Source organism: Trifolium pratense, linkage group LG2 (genome assembly GCF_020283565.1).
Source record: "Trifolium pratense cultivar HEN17-A07 linkage group LG2, ARS_RC_1.1, whole genome shotgun sequence".
In the NCBI taxonomy this organism is placed as follows: Eukaryota; Viridiplantae; Streptophyta; class Magnoliopsida; order Fabales; family Fabaceae; genus Trifolium; species Trifolium pratense.
In genome coordinates, this window is record NC_060060.1 from 23,667,359 (window position 1) to 23,688,336 (window position 20,978).

Sequence of the window (20,978 nt, forward strand, 5' to 3'; positions counted from 1 at the left end):
TGCACCGAAACCGAAGTCGAGCAAAAAAAATATTAGAAAAAGGCAAAATGTATCCTGACCATATGAAAATACCGTGTCGAGTGTTCCTTTGTGTGTTCCTAAATCATTTCTTTTTTATTTTTATACAACTCTCCTATACTGTATCAAACAAACGTATTATCCTTGAAATGCGGAGATTCCATTCCCTGCAATGCTTTTAGAACATTTTTTTAGTACCATTCATCGAGTTAAAAGTATCGGTTTCTTTTTTTATGAACCACAAAAGTAGAACAATGCTTGACTCCATATATGTTCAGCTCATTTGATTCTTTAGCTATGTTCATGGAGCTAACTAGATAATTGAGCTACTATTTGATATAGAAGATAATGCAAGATAACCCTTAGAATCAATATATGGTTTTTCCATATCATATGAGCTAATCTAGTTTTGCATTAATATATCTCAAAAGAGAAATAATTACCAAACAAGTGGAGGTTCTATACAAAACATTATCTTAAAATAGTTCATTCAAAAAAATATTGGTGGCACAAATTTTCCATATCAGCTTTGCAGGACTTGTTCTTGTATGCTTTCTAGCCCCCTAAAATGCTTGCTACCAACCAAATCACATCTGCACAAAAACACAAGAAACATAATGTTGATCTCCCAAAGTTTTCTTATTCCTAATAGATAGATATACACATTAAAATAGTTATACGTTTTGCGTGTTTGCATATAAACAGAGTTCACAACAGATTTTATTTTCAGCCTGTGATTGTTGCGTGTTTGCATATTAAAGTGCGTCAATATTCATTATAAAAGACATGAGAGATATATGTCATGCTTGTTTAGAGATGTGTTTATCTACTAGCTAGCTTTAACTTAAAATGTCTTTAAAGGAGAAACAAAATGAAAATAGCTACAATGATACCAACCGTAGTTTATTCAAATATCATACATTTTATCATATCTTAGACGATTCTAGTATCTCTTCACTATTCACAGCATTTAGTCCAAATCTATAGGATATGAAAGTAGTAACTTTTCATTCAATCAAAGGGAGTAAGACATACCTCTAATTTTCATTAGTTCCTTGCATGAGAGAACGTTGATTCCCTATACGAACTTCACGTCTCAATTGAGTTAAGCGTAACTTTTTTACAGGTAAATTTTCCTTTTGTGCTTCGGAATTTGCTGCTGATACACATTAAGTTGTCAGACACATGTATTTGATAATTGATACTGATATATGAATGCATAATTTGTAATTTATGTTACCTAGTATGCGATTCTTTGATTTTTGCTTATACTTCAATGCCCTTTTCTCTTCGATACGCTCTGCTCTATGCTGGCGTGCAACAACACGGCGATACTCCTTGAGCTGCGCATGATGCATGTACAACACCCACCCCATATTCGGATCACATTGCTGGTATGTATAATTCGGTAATCCGGTGAAGAAAAGTACATTGTTTTGCACAGGAAGTCCATTTGAAATATGTTGATGAGATTTGCATCTGAGCCCTGATGATTCCTTGGATCCATGATGTCCTTGAAGTTCACTTGCGCCAAAATTTGATTCTAAGTTTTCAGTACATCCAGAAGTTTCAGGTAGCTCTTGTTCACATGTAATTAAATCTTTATCTTTTAGCAATTTATCACTAGCATGTAACCTTGTATCGGCTGAAGTTCTTACACACTCGGTCGTTAACTGTTGCCTGAGATCTTTAGTCTTGAATGACCTTAATCGCCTTGAAGCACATTTCCGCTCCTTATGATTTTCATTATCCTGCCTCGCTGTAGAAAAACGATGAATGATTACTTATTGATTGTAGTCTACTAAAGTTTATTTGTGTTCAATAGAATATATCAATCTTACTAGGTATACAGGTTGTCGCACCACCAAATAGAATTAGGGTTAGAATAATCAGGTGTTATACATCAGATAATGACTGGCACAAAAAGTGTAATTTACCTCGATATCTGTTGCAATGTTGATTTACACACGTATGTTCCTCTGTCCCTTCTTTCACCGTTGCATTGTTTTTAGAACGAGCTTGGTGTTTCATCTGGCTAAGTCGAATTTTCCTTCCCTGTTGCAGCTCATTTGAGTGTCGAGTGATCATTTGTGATGGTGACCAATTGTTCTTGCTTTTACATCTGGCTTGTTGCTTCATTTGGCTCAGGCGGATTGTTTTTCTTTGTAAATGTTTACACTGGTTATCCTCAGCTGTATCTTGATCCGATATAAGATATTTACATCTAGCTTGCTTCCGTATTTCAGATAAGCGTGTTCCTGTGACTTTATAACAAGGTTCACATCTTTCACTTCTCACATGAGAATCCGATGATAATCTATCAAGTAGAGAGTTCTCCTGATCTATAAACAAAAGAATAGCAGTTACAGTTATTAAATTCTTCACACATTGAGATTCTGAAGCGCATGCATGTGCAAATTAATCAAAGGTAGCATCATATCATTAACTATCACCAGTTACACACAGTGTTTTCAATTGTAAATCGCAGATAATAGCGGTTTGTTCAAATTCTGCTAAGCAAAAATGTTATAGCGTCGCTATAGCCGCTATATGAAAACAATTTTTACTAAGTGGCATATCGCGGAACAACATAAATTTGTTCAGATTCTGGTACGCCATAGCCACTATTTGACAACACTCATTCTTGAGACATATGATCAACTGGGTTGCTAGAAAAACCTGAATTGACGAAAAGGACATAAAATTAACAATAGTCAATTATATGAAATCAAATACAAACCTTTATGTTGGTTTTTTGCATGTGTCACAACCAGACTATCTTCAGATTGTGCTGTTACTATCTCAGCAGATTGTCCTACAATCAACAAACGATCAACACAGCCCTCGGACGTCTTTTCCTGAGGTACATGTTCTTCATGTTTGTTGGTTTCCGTACTATGCATATATACATGTTTATCTGTCTTTTCAGACAACTCACAATACTGGCTATAGTGGTTTTGTATTAATTCGCACTGCAAATCAGGCTCTTGCTCCGGATCTTGAGCAGTTACATTCAGATCAAAGTTTTTGTGAAAACTCCTACACCTCTTTTCTTGTTGATCATGCTTAAGTTGCTCACTTTTCATCTTCCAACAATTTCTGAGATGATGAGACTCAAAGAAATGTACATAATATTTTTTACAGATCTCAGTGAATATTTTTCTGCACCAAACCAAAAGGCTTGGTAAATATAAATACAAAAGCAAGTACAAAAGAAGTTAATCTTGATTGTGCAACTATATATGAATGTATATGGGTGGTCAATGTTAGTTTTAATCAAGGTTGTCAAAACCCTGAATACTACAGAGGAGCCACTGAATCACTGTAATTTTGGACATGTATGCAGATAATTAACCATCATATTGTAGACTCGTTCAATCAACTTCAAATTCAACATTACATGTAAGTTTTCCTGAGTTTACATAAACGTATTTATGAGCAAGTTATCCCGATTTTGCTAACTCAAACCATAAACAAGTACGGTTGTATGAGTGATACGGATTGAACCTAACTCGACCTCAAAACCATGGTTCAAAGGGGAGGATTGTCCAATCCTATATAAACCATCACACCGGGTTCATTACTTCCAATTTGGGACTCCAAGTTGGGTTCATGAAGCCCAACTTGCACATGGAAATCAGTAACAATGAGTTCACTCTCGAATTCGACTTTAACTCAAACCCAGTTTATCTAATATATGTTGGTGTCCGACACCAACACGACAGTGAATTGTGTGGTTACATTCAATCACTTCAATTTTTTCAAATTATTACCAGTGTCATGTTCGGTGTTTGTGCCTAAACATTTGTATCAACAAAAGAAAATGATGTATTGATGTGCATGTATTCAAAAGTAACATTCCTACATAACATTGTTAGTTACAGAACAGAACCACACATTCACATGGTCACAGCTAATAGGGTAAGGCTGAACCCAAAGATTTTTTTGACAGAACTGAATCCAAAGATAAAATACAATTTAAAGGTATCTAAAAAATGGGTTTTGAAATCATTGCACAAAAATAAAACTATGAAGCTCTTTCAAGTACATTAATAAGGGTATTATTCAAAAAATAAAATAAATAAATAAATAAAAGTTTAAATCTTGAAAACAAAAAAGTAACATTCAAAGCATGCAAGAAGCACCCAATGAGGTTTTTTATCAAATGGAAGTAACAGCAAAAATAGCTCAGTAGCTTTTAACATCATGCAGGTGAAAAAAATGGCACATTTCTGCCAAACAGTGAAAAGATTCATGTGGGGACCAAAATAAATTAAAATACAGTAATTTTTTCTATAGAAGTGAGAGCATATAGTTTTACTAAAGAATGTAGAAGACACATTGACTTAAACAGAAACACTTACCATGAATTAAAAGTGCTTATTTTGATGAAGATGTTGTTGTTGTTGCTGGATGTTCCAGTTTGTGTTGTTGAGGGGTAGAAAAATGGAGTGAAGTAATGAGACAGAAAAAGACAACAAAGAAACATTGTAAATAAAATAAATAAAAAATAGACAATATATATAACCCTAAACGGAGACTCCGAGGAATAAAAAAAAGAGAAGTGGGGCATGGTTTAAGGAATGTTCTCTCTAACTCTTTATCCACAAAGTTGTGTTGTGGTAACTGGTAAGCAAGGATGATATTTGATTTACGCTAAAAAAAATAATATTATTAATTGATTATAGAAACTGTTAAACAGTAGTATTTCGGATTGTAGAGATCTCTCAATTTCTTAAAATTAATGGACAATGCAATTTTCAAAGTTTTATGCATAAATATTCAAATAATGTCAATAGTCCACGTGCATTTATATTATAAATTTACTTCAAAAATATTTCCTCCGACCTTGTTTATAAGCAAAAGTCAACAAAAAATTTTGGCCTCAAATTTAAGTAAAAATTACTAAAATCAAATTTATTTAATGTTTTTCTTCCAAAATTATCCTTATTAATTGTTCTAATTTTTAACATGATTGCGTAATTCCAATACAAATTTAATGTATTGTTGGGGGTAATTAGTAAAAATGAAAATTTTCTTAATATTTGTGAAGCAATGGAATACTCCGTCCAAAAATATAAGTAAAAAGTGGTCAACTAAAGTGGATGTATTTGGTTAAAAATTTAGTCCAAATATATTTACTTTGGTTGACCACTTTTTACTTATATTTTGGGACGGAGTAGTACTTATTAACGATACTCTAGAGACAGATGACGTTTCAGGTTGTGTTCTTAACTCTAGATTATGTAGACTATATTAGGGGTGTACGTGGGCCGGATTGGGTTGGGTTTGACCAAAATCAAAACCCGAACCACATAGGATACTCCGGATTGGGTCGAGCAAAATAACTACCCGTTATAACATTGGGCCGGGTTGGGTAAATCCACTAATTTCCGGGTTGGATTGGGTTGGGTAGTGGGTTACCCAAATTATTTTTCTATTTTTTTATATTAAATATTTAAATGTCGAATCATCCTATTTTTTCATAAAAATAACTGAACCATATTATTTTCTTGAAAAATAGTATAACTTTTTTCACTATAAAAAATAATCACATATATTTTTCGTGTAAACCCACTAATTTACGGGTTAGATAGTTTGCTACCCAAATAATTTTTTTTGCTTTTTTTAATATCAAATGACTAAATGATGAATTATAATATATATTCATGAAAATTATTCAAGTTTTTCTTTTTATTTTTTAAATAGTGCGATAAATTATCATATTTGTTTATAAAAATTATTCAATCTTTCTATTTTCTTAAAAAATAGTATAACTTATTTTCAATATAAAAAATATTTAATGATCAAATGGAAAAATCTTTAGTATTTTCATAAAAAATATTTCAAAAAACATAGCACTAGTGAGTAAGTGGGTTTTTTGGGTTGGGTCCGGTTTTACCCGTAACCCAACTTTTTTTATGGGTTTTTCATTTTTGAAATCCATACCCACCCACTTGCCCGACCCAACCCACTTTTTTGGGTTGGATTGGGTGGATTTGACCGGGTCAACCGGATTTGCCCGACCCATGTACACCCCTAGACTATATATTTCCTCTCTTCTTTATGAGTGCTCTGGTTTTCTTTTTCTTCACCGGAAGTGCAATCTTTGTTTCTCCACTCCACCATTTTCTAGTCATTCTTCAATTAATAAACTAAAACAAATGTATTAGTAAATTATTAACAATTATTATTTATTATTTGTGAAATACCCCAATCCTCCATATTTGTAAAAAAAAAAAAAACTTACAGCCAATAATTCATTTCTCATTATTCATTGTTTCTTCCCTTTTCCTCAAACGATCAACAATTATTATTTGTGAAATCCCCCAATCCTCCATTTTTCTCCCCATTTTTCAATAGTAAGTAAGTCCTAATATATCAGTGTGAAACGCGTTTTACTATTGAAAAATGGGGGCTGGAGAATTTCACAAATAGTGATTGTTGTCGAAAATCGTTCGAAGAAATAGGGGAAACAATGAAAAATGACAAAGGAATTATTGGCGGTAATTTTTTTTTTAATAAGCATAATGTTAATAATTTACTAATTCATTTGTTCTCATTCTTAATTAAAACTAACAAACAAAAGTCAGTTTAACTCATACTAATATATTCCGTCCTTTTTTTTATGAACTTTTTTTTTCTTTCTAGTATTGGTATTTGTCTCAAGTGGTTCCAACCATCCTAAGTTGCAGCGTAGTATTTTATATCAAACCTAGTGTCAATCACTACTCGATTACCTAATGATTCTTTTCTAGTTTCTACTACAAGTGATCCAAAATCATATTATTATCTTAAATGTAGATTCCTTAATAAGGAGAACCACAATTCGATCCCCCGCAATTATGATCGGGAGGAGACTGAAATCACTTGATACCAGAACCGACTCGCGAAAAAGATTAGAGAGTCCACTGGTCCGGAAACCGGTGGTGAAAACCAAATAAGTGCATAAAATTAATTGAGCAATTTAGACCGTTGGATCTGACATAAATTTGGCCAACATCAATCAATTATTATATGAAGATGCTGCATCAACATGCAAACGCAGCAAATCTATTACCACAATTAAGTTCCTTTTGTGTCCATTTACTTTCTTGCTTGAAACTCTATCCATTTGTTTCATTTCATTCATTCATCTCTTGTTTCACACCTCTCAAAATCTCTACTAAATTTTCAAACACAATTTAAGATAATGAATGAATTCATATAACACAACAATGACAGCACCCATTCTCCAATTAACTTCATTTTCTCCCACAAAACCCAACACACAAACAACAACACTTGTTCCATTACCTCATATCCTTTCTCTCATACCCAAATGCACTACTCTCACAGACCTAAAGCAAATTCAAGCTTATGCCATCAAAACCAATCTCCAATACAACACCAATGTTAACACAAAGTTCATAAATTTCTGCACTTCAAACCCAACAAAAGCTTCTATGGACCATGCACACAACCTGTTCGATCAAATTACTCAACCAAATATTGTTCTTTTTAACACCATGGCACGTGGGTATGCTCGCTCTAACGACCCTCTTAGAGCGATTATTTTGTTTTGTCGCGTGCTGTGGTCTGACCTTGTTCCCGATGATTACACATTTTCTTCACTTCTTAAAGCTTGTTCAAAGGTTAAGGCTTTGGAGGAAGGGAAACAGCTTCATTGCTTTGCTTTGAAACTTGGGGTTAGTGATAACATTTATGTTGTTCCGACACTTATTAATATGTATACTTCTTGTGGAGAAATTGATGATGCTAGAAGGGTTTTTGATAAGATTGATGAACCTTGTGTTGTTGCATATAATGCGATTATTACGAGTTTGGCTAGGAATAATCAACCTAATGAGGCGTTGGCTTTGTTTAGAGAGTTGCAGGAGAGTGGTCTTAAGCCAACTGATGTTACCATGCTTGTTGCACTTTCGTCCTGCGCTATGCTTGGATCGTTGGATTTGGGGAGGTGGATACACGAGTATGTTAAGAAGTACGGGTTTGATCGATATGTGAAGGTAAATACAGCTCTTATAGATATGTATGCTAAATGTGGAAGTTTGGATGATGCTGTTAATGTGTTTAGGGGTATGCCTAAGAGAGATACACAGACGTGGTCGACAATTATCATTGCTTATGCAACACATGGGGATGGTTTCCAGGCCATATCGATGTTGAAAGAAATGAAGAAGGAAAAAGTGCAGCCTGATGAGATAACTTTTTTAGGTATATTGTATGCATGCAGTCACAATGGATTGGTAGAAGAAGGTTTTGAGTATTTTCATAGTATGACCAATGAGTATGGGATTGTTCCTAGTATCAAGCATTATGGGTGTATGGTGGATTTGCTTGGTCGAGCTGGAAGGTTGGACGAAGCCTATAAATTCATAGATGAATTACCAATCAAGCCGACACCGATTCTGTGGCGGACATTGCTATCTGCTTGTAGTAGTCATGGGAATGTTGAAATGGGAAAGCAAGTAATGGAAAGAATCTCTGAATTGGATGATTCCCATGGTGGAGATTATGTTATTTTGTCGAACTTGTGTGCAAGATATGGAAAATGGGATGATGTGAATCACTTAAGGAAAATTATGATAGACAAAGGAGCTGTAAAAATTCCTGGTTGTAGCTCTATAGAGGTCAACAATGTTGTGCATGAGTTCTTTGCGGGGGATGGAATTCATTCCATTTCTACCACATTGCACCGTGCACTTGATGAGTTGATAAAGGAATTGAAGTTGGCTGGGTATGTAGCTGACACATCACTAGTCTTTCATCCAGACATGGAAGATGAAGACAAAGAAATTATCCTTCGATATCACAGTGAGAAAATTGCCATTACTTTTGGACTTCTGAATACGCCCCCCGGAACAACAATTCGTGTCGTCAAGAACCTTAGAGTCTGTGGTGATTGCCATAATGCTGCTAAATTTATATCATTGGTTTTTGGTAGGCAAATTATTCTCAGAGATGTTCAGAGGTTTCACCATTTCAAAGATGGGAAATGCTCTTGTGGTGATTACTGGTAAAGTGGTAGTAGAGTGCTGAGTCAAGAATCAATCTTACAACATCTGTTGCCACAGGATTAAGTGCTACTAGTTTTGTTTGGAAGGATCAGCCAGTAAACCACTGTATGCAGCCTAGAAGAAGAAAGGTTTGTTTGGTTTTGGATTTTCTGCAGTCACAATTTTACACATTCACACAGCCATCACATCAGTGATCATTGGATTGAGATTGAACGGTCCATATTTCAAAATCTCGGTGTAAAAATTTTAAAAAATCAAAACCTGTATCGAAATCTGGATTGTCCAAACTTAATCCAACAGACACCAATGTGTTGATTGCGTTGGACTGGTAACTGCAGGCGATCTAAATCTGGTTTGTTCCTGCAATCCTGGGAAGGGATCATACATATTCGGATACTATTGAACATATTTACATAATGCACCTTTGTATAGATTGTTTTACCTTGGAAGATGAAGTTTTATTCTCATGTAATATAACTTATTTCGTATTGCTGGTATTTTTTTTAACATTGTATGTTTATTGTTTATCTATGTAAATACAATTTGTATATTTAACCTTGTGATAGTACATATATGCTGATGGCGCTGGAATTTAAGCAGTAACTAGTGTAATTGATTAGTCATATTTCTGTTTAGATATCAGTACTGAGGTCACCAGATAAAAATAAAAATAAAAAACAGTGCTGTAAGTAACTACCATGTAAAGAAAAGTTACAATAAGAATAATAGTAAAATTTGTTAACAGCAAATTGGAGCTAGAATTTTAGTGAGAACAAGAAAAACTATAGGTTCAATCCTCAATCAACATGACTATTTTGAAGCAGCTCTTAACTAGAAACAAAAAGCCATATTCTAAACTCTTAAATTGTAGGTGAATATCCAAAACTAGATTAATTTTTTCTTAAATTGTAGGTGACTATTTTTACATGACCAAGATAATCTACTTGGTTAGATGGAGAGAAATTGTTACAGGAGGTCAGACAAGATAGTGAATTGCAGAAAATTGTGGAAGAACTCAAAGTAAATCCTGAAAGTAAAGTGGGGTTCACAGTGAACCAAGATATTTTATTTTACAAGGGTCGTTTAGTGCTATCTCCTAATTCACCTACTATCCCATTGTTGCTGAAAGAATTTCATGAAACACCTATGGGAGGACATTCAGGATTTCTTAGAACTTATAGAAGATTAGCAGCAAATCTGTACTGGCCTGGTATGCAGAAGAGAATAAGAGATTTTGTTAGGGCTTGTGACACTTGTCAGAGGCAGAAGTATGCAGCTACTGTGCCTGGGGGTTTTCTCCAACCCTTATCTATTCTAAATGCCATCTGGGAAGACCTTTCCTTGGATTTTATTACTGGTTTGCCAAGGTCTAAAGGATTTGAAGCTGTACTGGTGGTGGACAGATTGTCCAAGTACAGTCATTTCTTACTGCTCAAGCATCCCTATACTGCTAAGTGTAGCAGAACTGTTTGTTAAGGAGATTGTGAGGTTGCATGGTGTGCCTATTTCCATCATTAGTGACAGAGATCCATTGTTTGTAAGTCATTTCTGGATGGAGTTATTCAAGCTGCAAGGTACTCAACTGAACGTGAGTTCAGCTTACGATCTAGAGACGGATGGCCAAACTGAGGTTACTAACAGGTGCTTAGAGAGTTATTTACGTTGTTTTGCTTCTGAACAACCCAAAACATGGTCTCACTGGATCCCATGGGCAGAGTTCTGGTACAACTCTACCTTCCATGTTTCCATTGGCAAAACACCTTTTGAGGTGGTGTATGGTAGACAACCACCAAACATAATTCGTTTTCTAAGCAATGAAAAGAAAGTTGCTGCAGTGGCTACGGAGTTAAGTGAAAGAGATGAAGCCTTAACTCAATTGAAGGCTCATTCGTTGAGGGCTCAACAATAAATGAAGAAGTATGCTGATAAGAAGAGAAGAGAGGTACAATTTTAAATTAATGATTGGGTTTTTCTCAAATTATTACGCCCTCATAGGCAACAATCTGTGGCAAAACGCATTAATCCTAAATTAGCTGCATGGTTTTATGGCCCTTTCAAGATCATAGAAAAACTGGGTGAAGTGGCCTACAAGTTACAGCTCCCTGCTCATTTACGAATCCATCCAGTATTCCATGTTTCGTTATTAAAAAAGGCCATTGATGACTATGCTGTGCAGGGTGATTTGCCAAAGGAGCTAGAGATTCAACCTGTAGAGGATTTCTATCCAGAGAAGGTTGTTCGATCTAGAATCATTAATCAAGGTGGGGTGAGCACTCCTCTAAGTCTCATACAATGGAAGAATAAATCTATTGAAGATGCGACTTGGGAAGACAGTGTGTTTATTAGGGGACAGTTTCCTGAATTTAATCTTGAGGACAAGATTTTTACTAAGGAGGGTGGAATTGATAGAAACTTGACTGAAGAAGTGGGCCTTGATGTGAATTATGATAAGCCCAAAATATGGAGGTTCTACAAGAGAAAACGTATGGAAGGTGCTGAGCTGGTACATGCACGAGGCATGAGGAATATCAAGTTAGTTAGTATATATGATGTAACAGGGGTGTGAGAGAATCATCCTTGATTTCTGTTTTAAGAAAGAGAAAGTAGATCACCATTGTGGTGAGGGAAGCCGTTAGTGCTTTTGGGGTTGGTAGCTATCGCTATCAATATATTCCATTTCTCTATTTCCTTTGTACTTGTTTCCAGTAATCAATATAATACCATTTTCCTTTCCAATTATTATTAATCCATCGTTTTTGAGTTCTGAATCCTATTACTTAATTCTTTTTGTGATCTGAATCATCTGATAGTATTCTTTTTTTTACAAAATATCCAAAACTAGATTAAGTTTCTTACATTCTTAAGAAACATGCATTTTTTTTTCCAGGATTACTATCTAGGTGGGGGAATCCCACAGCTTGAGATGCATTAATGGGTTATACAGGATGCAAATGCAATTGAGTGTACTTCATTCAGTGAATTTTATGCTGACCATTAACAAAAATATTATTGAGATAAGTTATATCAGTGACTGTTGTTTTGGATATATTTCAGATAAGGGTTATACCGGTTGGTTGAGTGTTTGACATATATTTCAGATGGTCCACAGTCGCTCGAGCTCCAAGCTTGACAGTCAAAGGAGCTCAAAGTAAGACTAGTGTTTAGATGAGTGTATCTTTGACGATTGGGTTGGCTTGTACAGTTTTAAAGTTTGAAATGGTAACTAGAATGTCTCAATGTGGTTTCTGTTTTGTACATATGGCTTATATGTGTTTATAAAAGACAATAGTATTTTCCGGTAGAGTCAAAGAAAGTTAAGTATCCCTCCCTTCAGATGCTTGCTTTCAAAGGTGCGAACATGGTCCTAATTGTTGCAAACGCCATCCATAGCTGGGTAATGCTTCACATTGATACCATCTGTTTAATTTTTTGCTGCTGATGTTGTAATTAGAGCTGACAATAGTCATATAGCAAGCAAATTACCATCTGTGATGACCTAATGGGATTCACTTATCTTATCGCATGAGGTAATCCTCACCTTCTATTCTCATTTGTTAAATAGAATAATATAATGCATGTTTCTTAAATTAAATGCGACTCAGGGATCTTAATCATGCAAATGCAAATTCATGTTTGTTTCCCTTTTTAACTTTATTTTTCATTATTTCACGGGGTTTTTTTGGTGTTCTTTCTTGGATGCCCGTATACTTCAACTCAGTAAAGCATTACTATATATAGCTTTTGATTGTCGAATTTCAAGCCATAAAATATTTATAAATCAACACCTAAACTGTCTACAAATGAAATTCCATTATAGGTATATCGTGTGGATATCAGTCAGGCAGCATGGTTTAGTGCCGTTCCATGGGCTGTGATGGTTATCATGAATTGCGTTGCTGGTTTTTGGTCAGATATGATGATACAAAGTGGTAGAAGTGTCACTTTGACTCGTAAGATTATGCAGGTATGTCAATACACTTGAAAAAAATGAGACTGTGGACTTCAAATTTATCCCTTCATTTGATGAATTGTGAAATTGTCAGTTACAAACTGTATGTCTGTTTTTGTTTAAAATATTTCTTTTACTGTTGTATGTCTGATACTTGTGTATAAATACCAGCTCTGTCGCTATCTCAATTCGTAATTTCTTCCAATATCATTCTTCTTTCTTTTTCCATCAAACTTTTAATTGTCTTTGCTTAAATATCGATGTGTAAGCATCAAGAAATAAGCAGTTAAACTATCAGTTTGCCTTGCTGTTGTTGGCTTAAAGCAATGGGAATTACGGGCAAGGAATTATTTTAGACAAGGATTGCGATCTGAGATTGTAAGGCTGGTGTGATGCTGATTAGGCTGCTTGTCCCCTTACTCGACGTTCTCCGGTGTCGTGGAAGACCAAGAAGCAGCAAACTGTGTCTTGATCCTCTACTGAAGCTGAGTATCGCTCGATGACTGATACAACCTGCGAACTTAAGTGGTTGAAAGCCATTCTCTCTAGATTCGGCATTATTATCCCATGCCTGTAAAGCTCTATTGTGATAGTCAAGCTGCTCTCCACATTGCTAAAAATTCTGCTTTTGACGAATGTACGAAACAAATTGAAGTAGACTGTCATTTAGTACACAATGAAATAGTTCATGTGTCACCTACAGCCTTCGTATGTCCCTACTAGTGTGCAACTTGCAGATACATTTACTAAGGCTCTTGGTCGTGCACCTTTGGAAGGACAACAACCACTGTATGCTGCCTAAAAGATGAAAGGTTTTATTCAGATTTGGACTTTCTGCAGTCCCAATTCGATACATTCACACAGGCGCATCAATAATAATTGAATTGAGATTGAGCGGTCCATATTTAAAAATTTGTACCAAAATATGGAACGTATCCAACGACCATTTATTGACTGCGTGTGATTGGTAACTGCAGGCGATCTAAATCTGATTTATTCCTGCAATCCTGGGAAGAAATCATGATTAACATATTGGGATAACTATTGAACATATTTACATAATTCAGCTTTGTGTAGATTGTTTTACCTTGGAAGATGCAGTTTCATTCTCATGTAATATGCTTTTTTTTTGTAATATAACTTATTTATGTAACACGATAGAAATGTTAGATACTACAGTAAATACCTCAAAAAAAAAAAGATACTACAGTTAAAAAAATGTTAGATACTATAGTATGAAATGATATATTGCTATTCCTTTCTCTATTGTGCCATAGATAATAGTGTGAACGAACTATTTTTTTGCATGTGAACACATTTAAAATTATAAAAAATACACCAACATGAAGTGGCATGTTGAGATTCTATAGAGAAGTGGTTAGAGGTTTCATTTTTGGTTCCCACTTATAAACCAACATGAACTACTTAGTGACTCTAATGGAAGATGAGATTTGCTTCAGTTGAAAAGCACACAGTTTTCACGTAGTTTTCGATATCAGCTGTTGATTGTTGATCAGATGGTTTAAATTGATAAAGTAATAAAATCAATAAAAATAATCACAGCCGTACATGCCAGATCGAACGGTCATAAGTGACTACTGCGTGAAAATTGCGTCAATGTTGACATTAGGATATCCACACGCGAAGATATGTGATGGATCCGATATTGAAAACATACGTGAATTTTACATTTGATTAATTCATTTGCTTAAATTATTATTGATGTTGTGTTAGGGTTATATCTGATGTCTGTATCTGTATCGATGTTACATTGGTGAATAATCAAGAAATCAACTCTGTAAGTATATCTTTGTATATCGAGATATTAGTCTTTTTGGCTTAGATGGAGATACCTTCTGCGATAAAAAAGATTAAGATAAATACTGTAGGTTGAATGAAAACGAATAAATGCGTGTTTGTGTTCATAGTAGGTTTGTTCATTAGAATTACGATGAACCACTGTGATTTTGATAAGTCCACCATGATATCAAAATGCACCAATAAATAGATTATGAATAGTAAATTATAATGTGCGTTCACTTGACCAAAAATATAAAAATAAAGTAAAAATTAATGTGTTTCACGCACAATTTTTTTTAAAGATAATAGACATAAACCGTGATATATGCTATCAATAATCCAATAAAAAAAAGTCATGCTAAATATTATCTCAGGACAATGGTAAGGAAACATAAATAAAAGTTTTGTTTTTCTTTCACCACCAGTTTAATCTGGTTCGGAGGTCAATTCTAGCATTAAGTGGTTTCAGCTCCCTCCCGATCGCATTTGTGGGGGATCAAACCGTGGTTCTTTCTATAAAGTTCAGCGCCAAACACCACTAAACCAAATAATGATTGCTAAAAATAAAAGTTTTAAATAGAAAAGATTTAAAGATTCCATGTTAGCGGCCGTTCCATTCGCTAGTTTGAACCCTAATTGCTCTATGTAGATAGCCACTATTCTCCTTTTTTTGTAACTTGGTTTCGCGCCTGTATGTGGGTACGCCGGGTTGCACTTGAGACGAGTGTTTGTTTGTTAGGATTGATTTGAGTTGTTTATGATCTATTTCTTTCACTTAGGTCATGTCTCATGTCTCCCCAATCTTTATATCTCTTTGTTTTATTTAATATATATATATTTCTTTTTGCCTAAAGAAAATGTTATTTTAAATAGTAAATTATTTTATTTGAATTTTAAATTTTTGTATTTTTTATTATGCATCTATTTTTAACATTCGAGTAGAACCTTAAAATAACCCCCGTCAATTTTATTTTAAACACAACAAGATATCTATCTGTAACAAATATATTGCCTAGTTATTTTAGGTACTCCCTCCGTACCACAATATATGACACTTTGGGGAAAAATTGTGTACCACATTAATGCTATTTTTCCTATTATACTCTTAACTATTTATTACTCTCTCTTCTTTCAATTCTTCAATTTATTTTTTTCATACTATAAATGAAGGATAATTTTGTAAATCAACTCATAATCTCTCTTTTTCATACAACATTAATTATCTTTTTTAATATGTGTAAAAATATTAAAGCGACATATATTATAGTACGGAGGGAGTAATAATTATCGACACCCAAAAGAATACTTCTGGTGTAAACATAGTTGAGCCTCTTTTGGTTTTTGGCCATAATAACTCCAAACAACTAAACAATAACAAATTTTGATTTGCACGCCACTCTACCGACCAACCACCTTCGTTCCAATATGAAACCACTGACTAAAAATCCATCACCCATGCATGCATACAACAACAAAATAATATTATTCAGTAAAATAATAATAATAATAATAATAATAATAATAATAATAATAGTATTTTACAAATTTATTTTTGAAGACCTATTTTAGTATAAGTTTTTTAAACATGGAAGTATCATGTCTAGAAGGATTTTTATAATTTTTTTTTTTTTTAGTTTACAATGAGCTGGAGATCGAACCCAGGACCTATAACGTACTACCAAAACCCTTCACCACTAGATAATTTTGTTGACCAAAGAAAGAATTTTATAATTATTTTAAATCTAATACCATAATAATTAGTATTATATTAATTATATTAATATCTAAATATTCACCAATTTCAATCTCCCAGTTTTTTTTCTTCTTTTTCAATAGGTAAATATAGATTAATGTTCTTAAATGGTGATTAAAGTTTAAGTAATTATTGATTGAGCATATCATATTTTTCTGTTTAAATTGGATATTTAGCACTAAAATGAAGATTCCTATTATTTCAAATGAAGATACGTTGCCATTCAGAAAAAAAATGAAGATACGTAATATTTCAAATTAGATAGGATCACATGCAGTAAAGTTTTCCTTCTAATATTTAGCACTAAAATAAATGTTTTTTTAGCTTAAAAGTTGTAGTTTTTTTTTTTTTTTACCTTTTTTTTTGAAGAAGCTAAATTAGCCCACCCAAATTAGCACCAGAGAGAATCGAACCTCAGATCTCAAGAGGAGCACACTCATAGGTCCCAAATCAATACCAATGCACCAACCCAAGTGGGTTTTTTTTTTACCTTAAAAGTGATTTCCATTCAAATTTATAATTGAGGCAATCAATCAACCTTTTGAGATAAAAAAGTTGTCTCGTAACCAATCATTAGTAGATTCAGTGATGATTAGCGTCAAATTTGATAGGATTTATGGTTCAATCCCCGTAACTGTGGTCGGAAGGGAACTTAAACTACTTGATGAGAGTTCGGGGTCGATGCTAGCGAAAAAGAATACTTTCGTGGCTGCCCTAGGTTTGTCCTAACTCCTAAGACCGCCACCTCTCTCTCACTTTAAAAAAAATACAAAAATACACATTTTATTTTTTAATATAAGAAAATATTATATTTCTGTTTCTCCCTATTATAGCCTATACTCAGCAAAAAAAAAAAGAAAAAAAGCACCGACATGTCACAATCCTTAGCGACGGTTACACACGGAAACCACATAATAATAATAATTATGATGATTTTGTGTCAAAAAAAAAATAATTATGATGATTTGGCATTTTGCTAAGCATATCCTACTATGATACTCTGCCCTTTCAGTTTTCTACCTTCATTTCTTCCTATAAATACATCAATCCATCTAAGTCATATCATAAGTCACACATTCAAAACCATAAAATCCTCACTAACTCTTTTGAGAAAATAACAACATTAGTCCAAAAAATGGAGTCCAAAGGGTCAATTTTAATTAAGCTTCTTTTGCTTCTTCAATTATCTGTTCTTTGTGCTTCACAAAAATCACAGGATTTTGATTTCTTCTACTTTGTTCAACAGGTACTATAAAGTTTTAATTATTTAAATGACCATATATGATTTATAATTTATTTTTTAAACAATAAAAATAAAAATTACATGTATCTGGTCCAAATTCTGAACTAAATACATGTACTCGTACTTTGTTATATCTAATGGTAGATACAATAAAAATTTGTATTATTTTTATGTGTACATTCGAAGTCGTGTTAGGGTAGGGAATTTTTATTCCCTTTAATTTGTTATGAATATTAAAATTATTGATTGCGATTTTGCATTTGCAGTGGCCAGGATCATATTGTGACTCAAAGAAGAGTTGTTGCTACCCAACAAGTGGAAAGCCTGCTGCAGATTTTGGAATTCATGGTCTATGGCCTAATTATAAGGATGGTTCATACCCATCTAACTGTGATCCTAGTAACACCTTTGACCCATCTCAGGTAATTTTTAGAACCTAATTTTTTTTTTTTTGGTTTATTATAGAATCGTTTTGGGTGATAAGTTTGTATTTATGAGTAATTTACATATTCATGTGTGTGCGCGCGTGCATGTATATGAGTGCATGCATGCGTGTGTAAATGTTATTTTTAATTTTTCATAAACTCATACAAGTCTAAGAGACAGATCTACGAATTGTGTTTTTGAATTCTTTACGAGTTTGTGTAAACTCGTGAGTCTGACAATTTTGAGTAAAACACGTTATGTAACCACAATTAGACCGGTTAATCATTTTTTTTCTTTCATAAGTCATTATAAAATGTGTTGGCCTTTCTGTTCCATCATCACAAGTCAAACGTTTTCTTATCCATTTTCAACTTTACGTTACGGAACGTTAGCTTATATACTTTCTGTTTGTCTTGATAACAACTTTTCAACTTTATCCTAAACTTTTAATTATTAAATATATATTCGTGACATAACTTCTAAGTAGAGAATAGACTATATATAAAAAATATATAATTTTTAAACCACATATCAGGATATTCTAAAAGGCAAAACGTACATAATTTATTTTTATCCTATAAAGTGTGATTATGTTTCAATGATGATTGATTTCCACTAATTTGTTTCTATATGATTACAGATTTCTGATCTCACAAGTAGTTTACAAACAAATTGGCCTACACTAGCATGTCCAAGTGGTGATGGAATTGCATTTTGGACCCATGAATGGGAGAAACATGGAACTTGCTCAGAATCAAACCTTAAACAACATGACTATTTTGAAACAACTCTTAACTTGAAACAAAAGGCCAACCTCCTCAAAGCTCTTACTAGTGCAGGTAAATATCCATAATAATTGTGTTATGTTACATTAAGGACAAAACATAGTTGCTAATACTCTATAAATACATTTTTGTGATTTATATTAATTTTTTTAAGAGACTAACGCATCATTATAAAACTGGCTTGTAAGATGAAAAATAATCTTTTGTATAAACTTTTGTCGGACATTATTCTTTTTGTTTTATCAAGTAGTCAAGTGACTAAAAATTTTACCTTAAAGTGAATAAATGATGTGTTTGTGGTTGGAAATCTGAGCCCTACGTATATAATGTGATATCCTTATTGAGCTAAACTTACATGGACAAACATACATCATCTTTAATCTATGTATGTTGGTATTTCTAATATACCCCCTCATATTATACGTGGATATAAGTGGTGAATGACCTGAATTGATACCGTATTAGATTTTTATACAAAATAATTAGACAGTGATATATTTTTGGCAAATTACTAATAAAACATTGATTTGGTGTCAGGAGTACAACCTGATGGAGGATCCTACAGTTTGAGTAACATCAAAGGAGCAATACAAAATGCAGTTGGGTTTGCACCATTCATTGAATGCAATGTGGATTCATCTGGCAACAGCCAACTATACCAAGTGTACTTGTGTGTGGACACTTCTGGAGCAGATTTCATTGACTGCCCAGTTTTCCCTCATGGCAAATGTGGATCTGAGATTGAGTTCCCAACTTTTTAAGTGCTAGTTTAATTTCTATGAAAATAATCTCAGGTTTACATATTGTACTTTCATGTATCCAATTCAACTTGGTAAAAAAAATGTATTCAATCTAATATTAGTGATGATTTAATTTGAAGCTTGTTTATTACTATTAAATAATTGGACTTTATATTCTATTCTAGAAACATGCAAACGAATCATAATAAGGTTTGTGTTTGTTTCGGAGGTTAAAATTATAATACTAGGAATATTATTCCCAGGAACATTATTACCAGGAATATTATTCCAATCAATGTGTTTGGTAAACAAATAAATTTTCTTGGAACATTTTAAAAATAAATTCAATTAAAATTTAAAAATATTAAATTTAAAAAAAAATGAGTTGAAAATAATGGGGGAGTGAGAAGTTATGGGTGGTTACTTCTTATTCCCATGAGAACGTAAGATTCTCACCCTTTAATATGAGAATAGAAAGTGAGAAAATCATGTGTAAATTTTATTCCAAGGAATAAAAGATTCCAAGGCATAATTTATAAAAACTTAAAACAAACCTAGGAATGAAAGATTCTCAAAGTCACGTTACTTGGAATTAATTTGTAATCCATGAAACAAACACCCCTAAGAATTGACACATAAGATTCTAACAATCATCTATAAGATATGATGATTATTTGATAAGATTCTAACAATCATCTAAAAATAAAAAATAAGGATTATGATAATTATAAAACATGTTACATAGATGAAATAAACATATATTCATGTGAACAATAACATTGGTTATGAAATTAATTAGGGATTAAATCCCACTAAAAAAAATGAGTTCATGATATACACGAGGAACTAAAAAAATGCATTATTTGAGTGATAATCAAACAATTTTCAATGAGCTTTTTGGTATGCTATCTCTACATTGTCATCACAAGCAACAGTGTATAGTAAAACCATCGTATCGTATTGCATTTGATTCAACTGCAAATAGGATGATACCAATCAGCTAGCATGATATAAGGGATCACGATCGCCGCTGGTTACGATACACATTTAGAATATCGATAACTGTTTGATCAATATAAATGGTTCAGATTTAAGAATGACATTTTAAATGATCAAATGAAATACCAAGCACGCAAACCGCTTTATTTAAATTGCGAATAACATTCCGATATCATAGTCGGCTCGGCGTTATAATTTTCAATAGTAAATGAGGCCTAAAACAAATTTGTGAAATCCCCCTCCCG

The 20,978-nt window shown here is 33.4% G+C and overlaps 3 protein-coding genes across 6 annotated transcripts; 2 read left to right on the forward strand and 1 right to left on the reverse strand.

The window, feature by feature from the left end:
* Positions 1-366: 366 nt before the first annotated feature.
* LOC123905022 lies at positions 367-4,634 on the reverse strand. 3 transcript variants are annotated; one of them, XM_045954632.1, is made up of 6 exons: positions 4,383-4,634; positions 2,759-3,180; positions 1,956-2,360; positions 1,259-1,777; positions 1,054-1,174; positions 367-611 (listed from the first exon to the last, which is right to left on the reverse strand). In XM_045954632.1, the coding sequence occupies exons 2-5, from the start codon at positions 3,102-3,104 to the stop codon at positions 1,056-1,058; spliced, it is 1,389 nt and encodes a 462-aa protein (XP_045810588.1). In that variant the 5' UTR covers positions 3,105-3,180; positions 4,383-4,634; the 3' UTR covers positions 367-611; positions 1,054-1,055. The 3 variants fall into 3 exon arrangements, with proteins under 3 accessions (XP_045810588.1, XP_045810587.1, XP_045810586.1); XM_045954631.1 differs by having other exon boundaries at positions 368-611; positions 1,054-1,177; positions 4,383-4,514; XM_045954630.1 differs by lacking the exon at positions 367-611 and adding an exon at positions 647-663 and having other exon boundaries at positions 1,054-1,177; positions 4,383-4,491.
* Positions 4,635-6,993: 2,359 nt separating this feature from the next.
* Positions 6,994-11,774, forward strand: LOC123905023 (pentatricopeptide repeat-containing protein At2g02980, chloroplastic). 2 transcript variants are annotated; one of them, XR_006808297.1, is made up of 2 exons: positions 7,068-9,166; positions 9,951-11,774. XR_006808297.1 is itself a non-coding variant. In XM_045954633.1 (1 exon), exon 1 carries the CDS (start codon positions 7,215-7,217, stop codon positions 9,039-9,041), a length of 1,827 nt encoding a protein of 608 aa, XP_045810589.1. In that variant the 5' UTR covers positions 6,994-7,214; the 3' UTR covers positions 9,042-9,637. The 2 variants fall into 2 exon arrangements, 1 of the variants encoding a protein (XP_045810589.1); XM_045954633.1 differs by lacking the exon at positions 9,951-11,774 and having other exon boundaries at positions 6,994-9,637.
* A 5,821-nt stretch (positions 11,775-17,595) lies between these two features.
* Positions 17,596-19,979, forward strand: LOC123905024 (ribonuclease 1-like). The gene is made up of 4 exons (XM_045954635.1): positions 17,596-17,786; positions 18,050-18,205; positions 18,850-19,048; positions 19,532-19,979. Exons 1-4 carry the CDS (start codon positions 17,676-17,678, stop codon positions 19,753-19,755), a joined length of 690 nt encoding a protein of 229 aa, XP_045810591.1. The 5' UTR covers positions 17,596-17,675; the 3' UTR covers positions 19,756-19,979.
* The last annotated feature ends 999 nt before the right edge of the window (positions 19,980-20,978 follow it).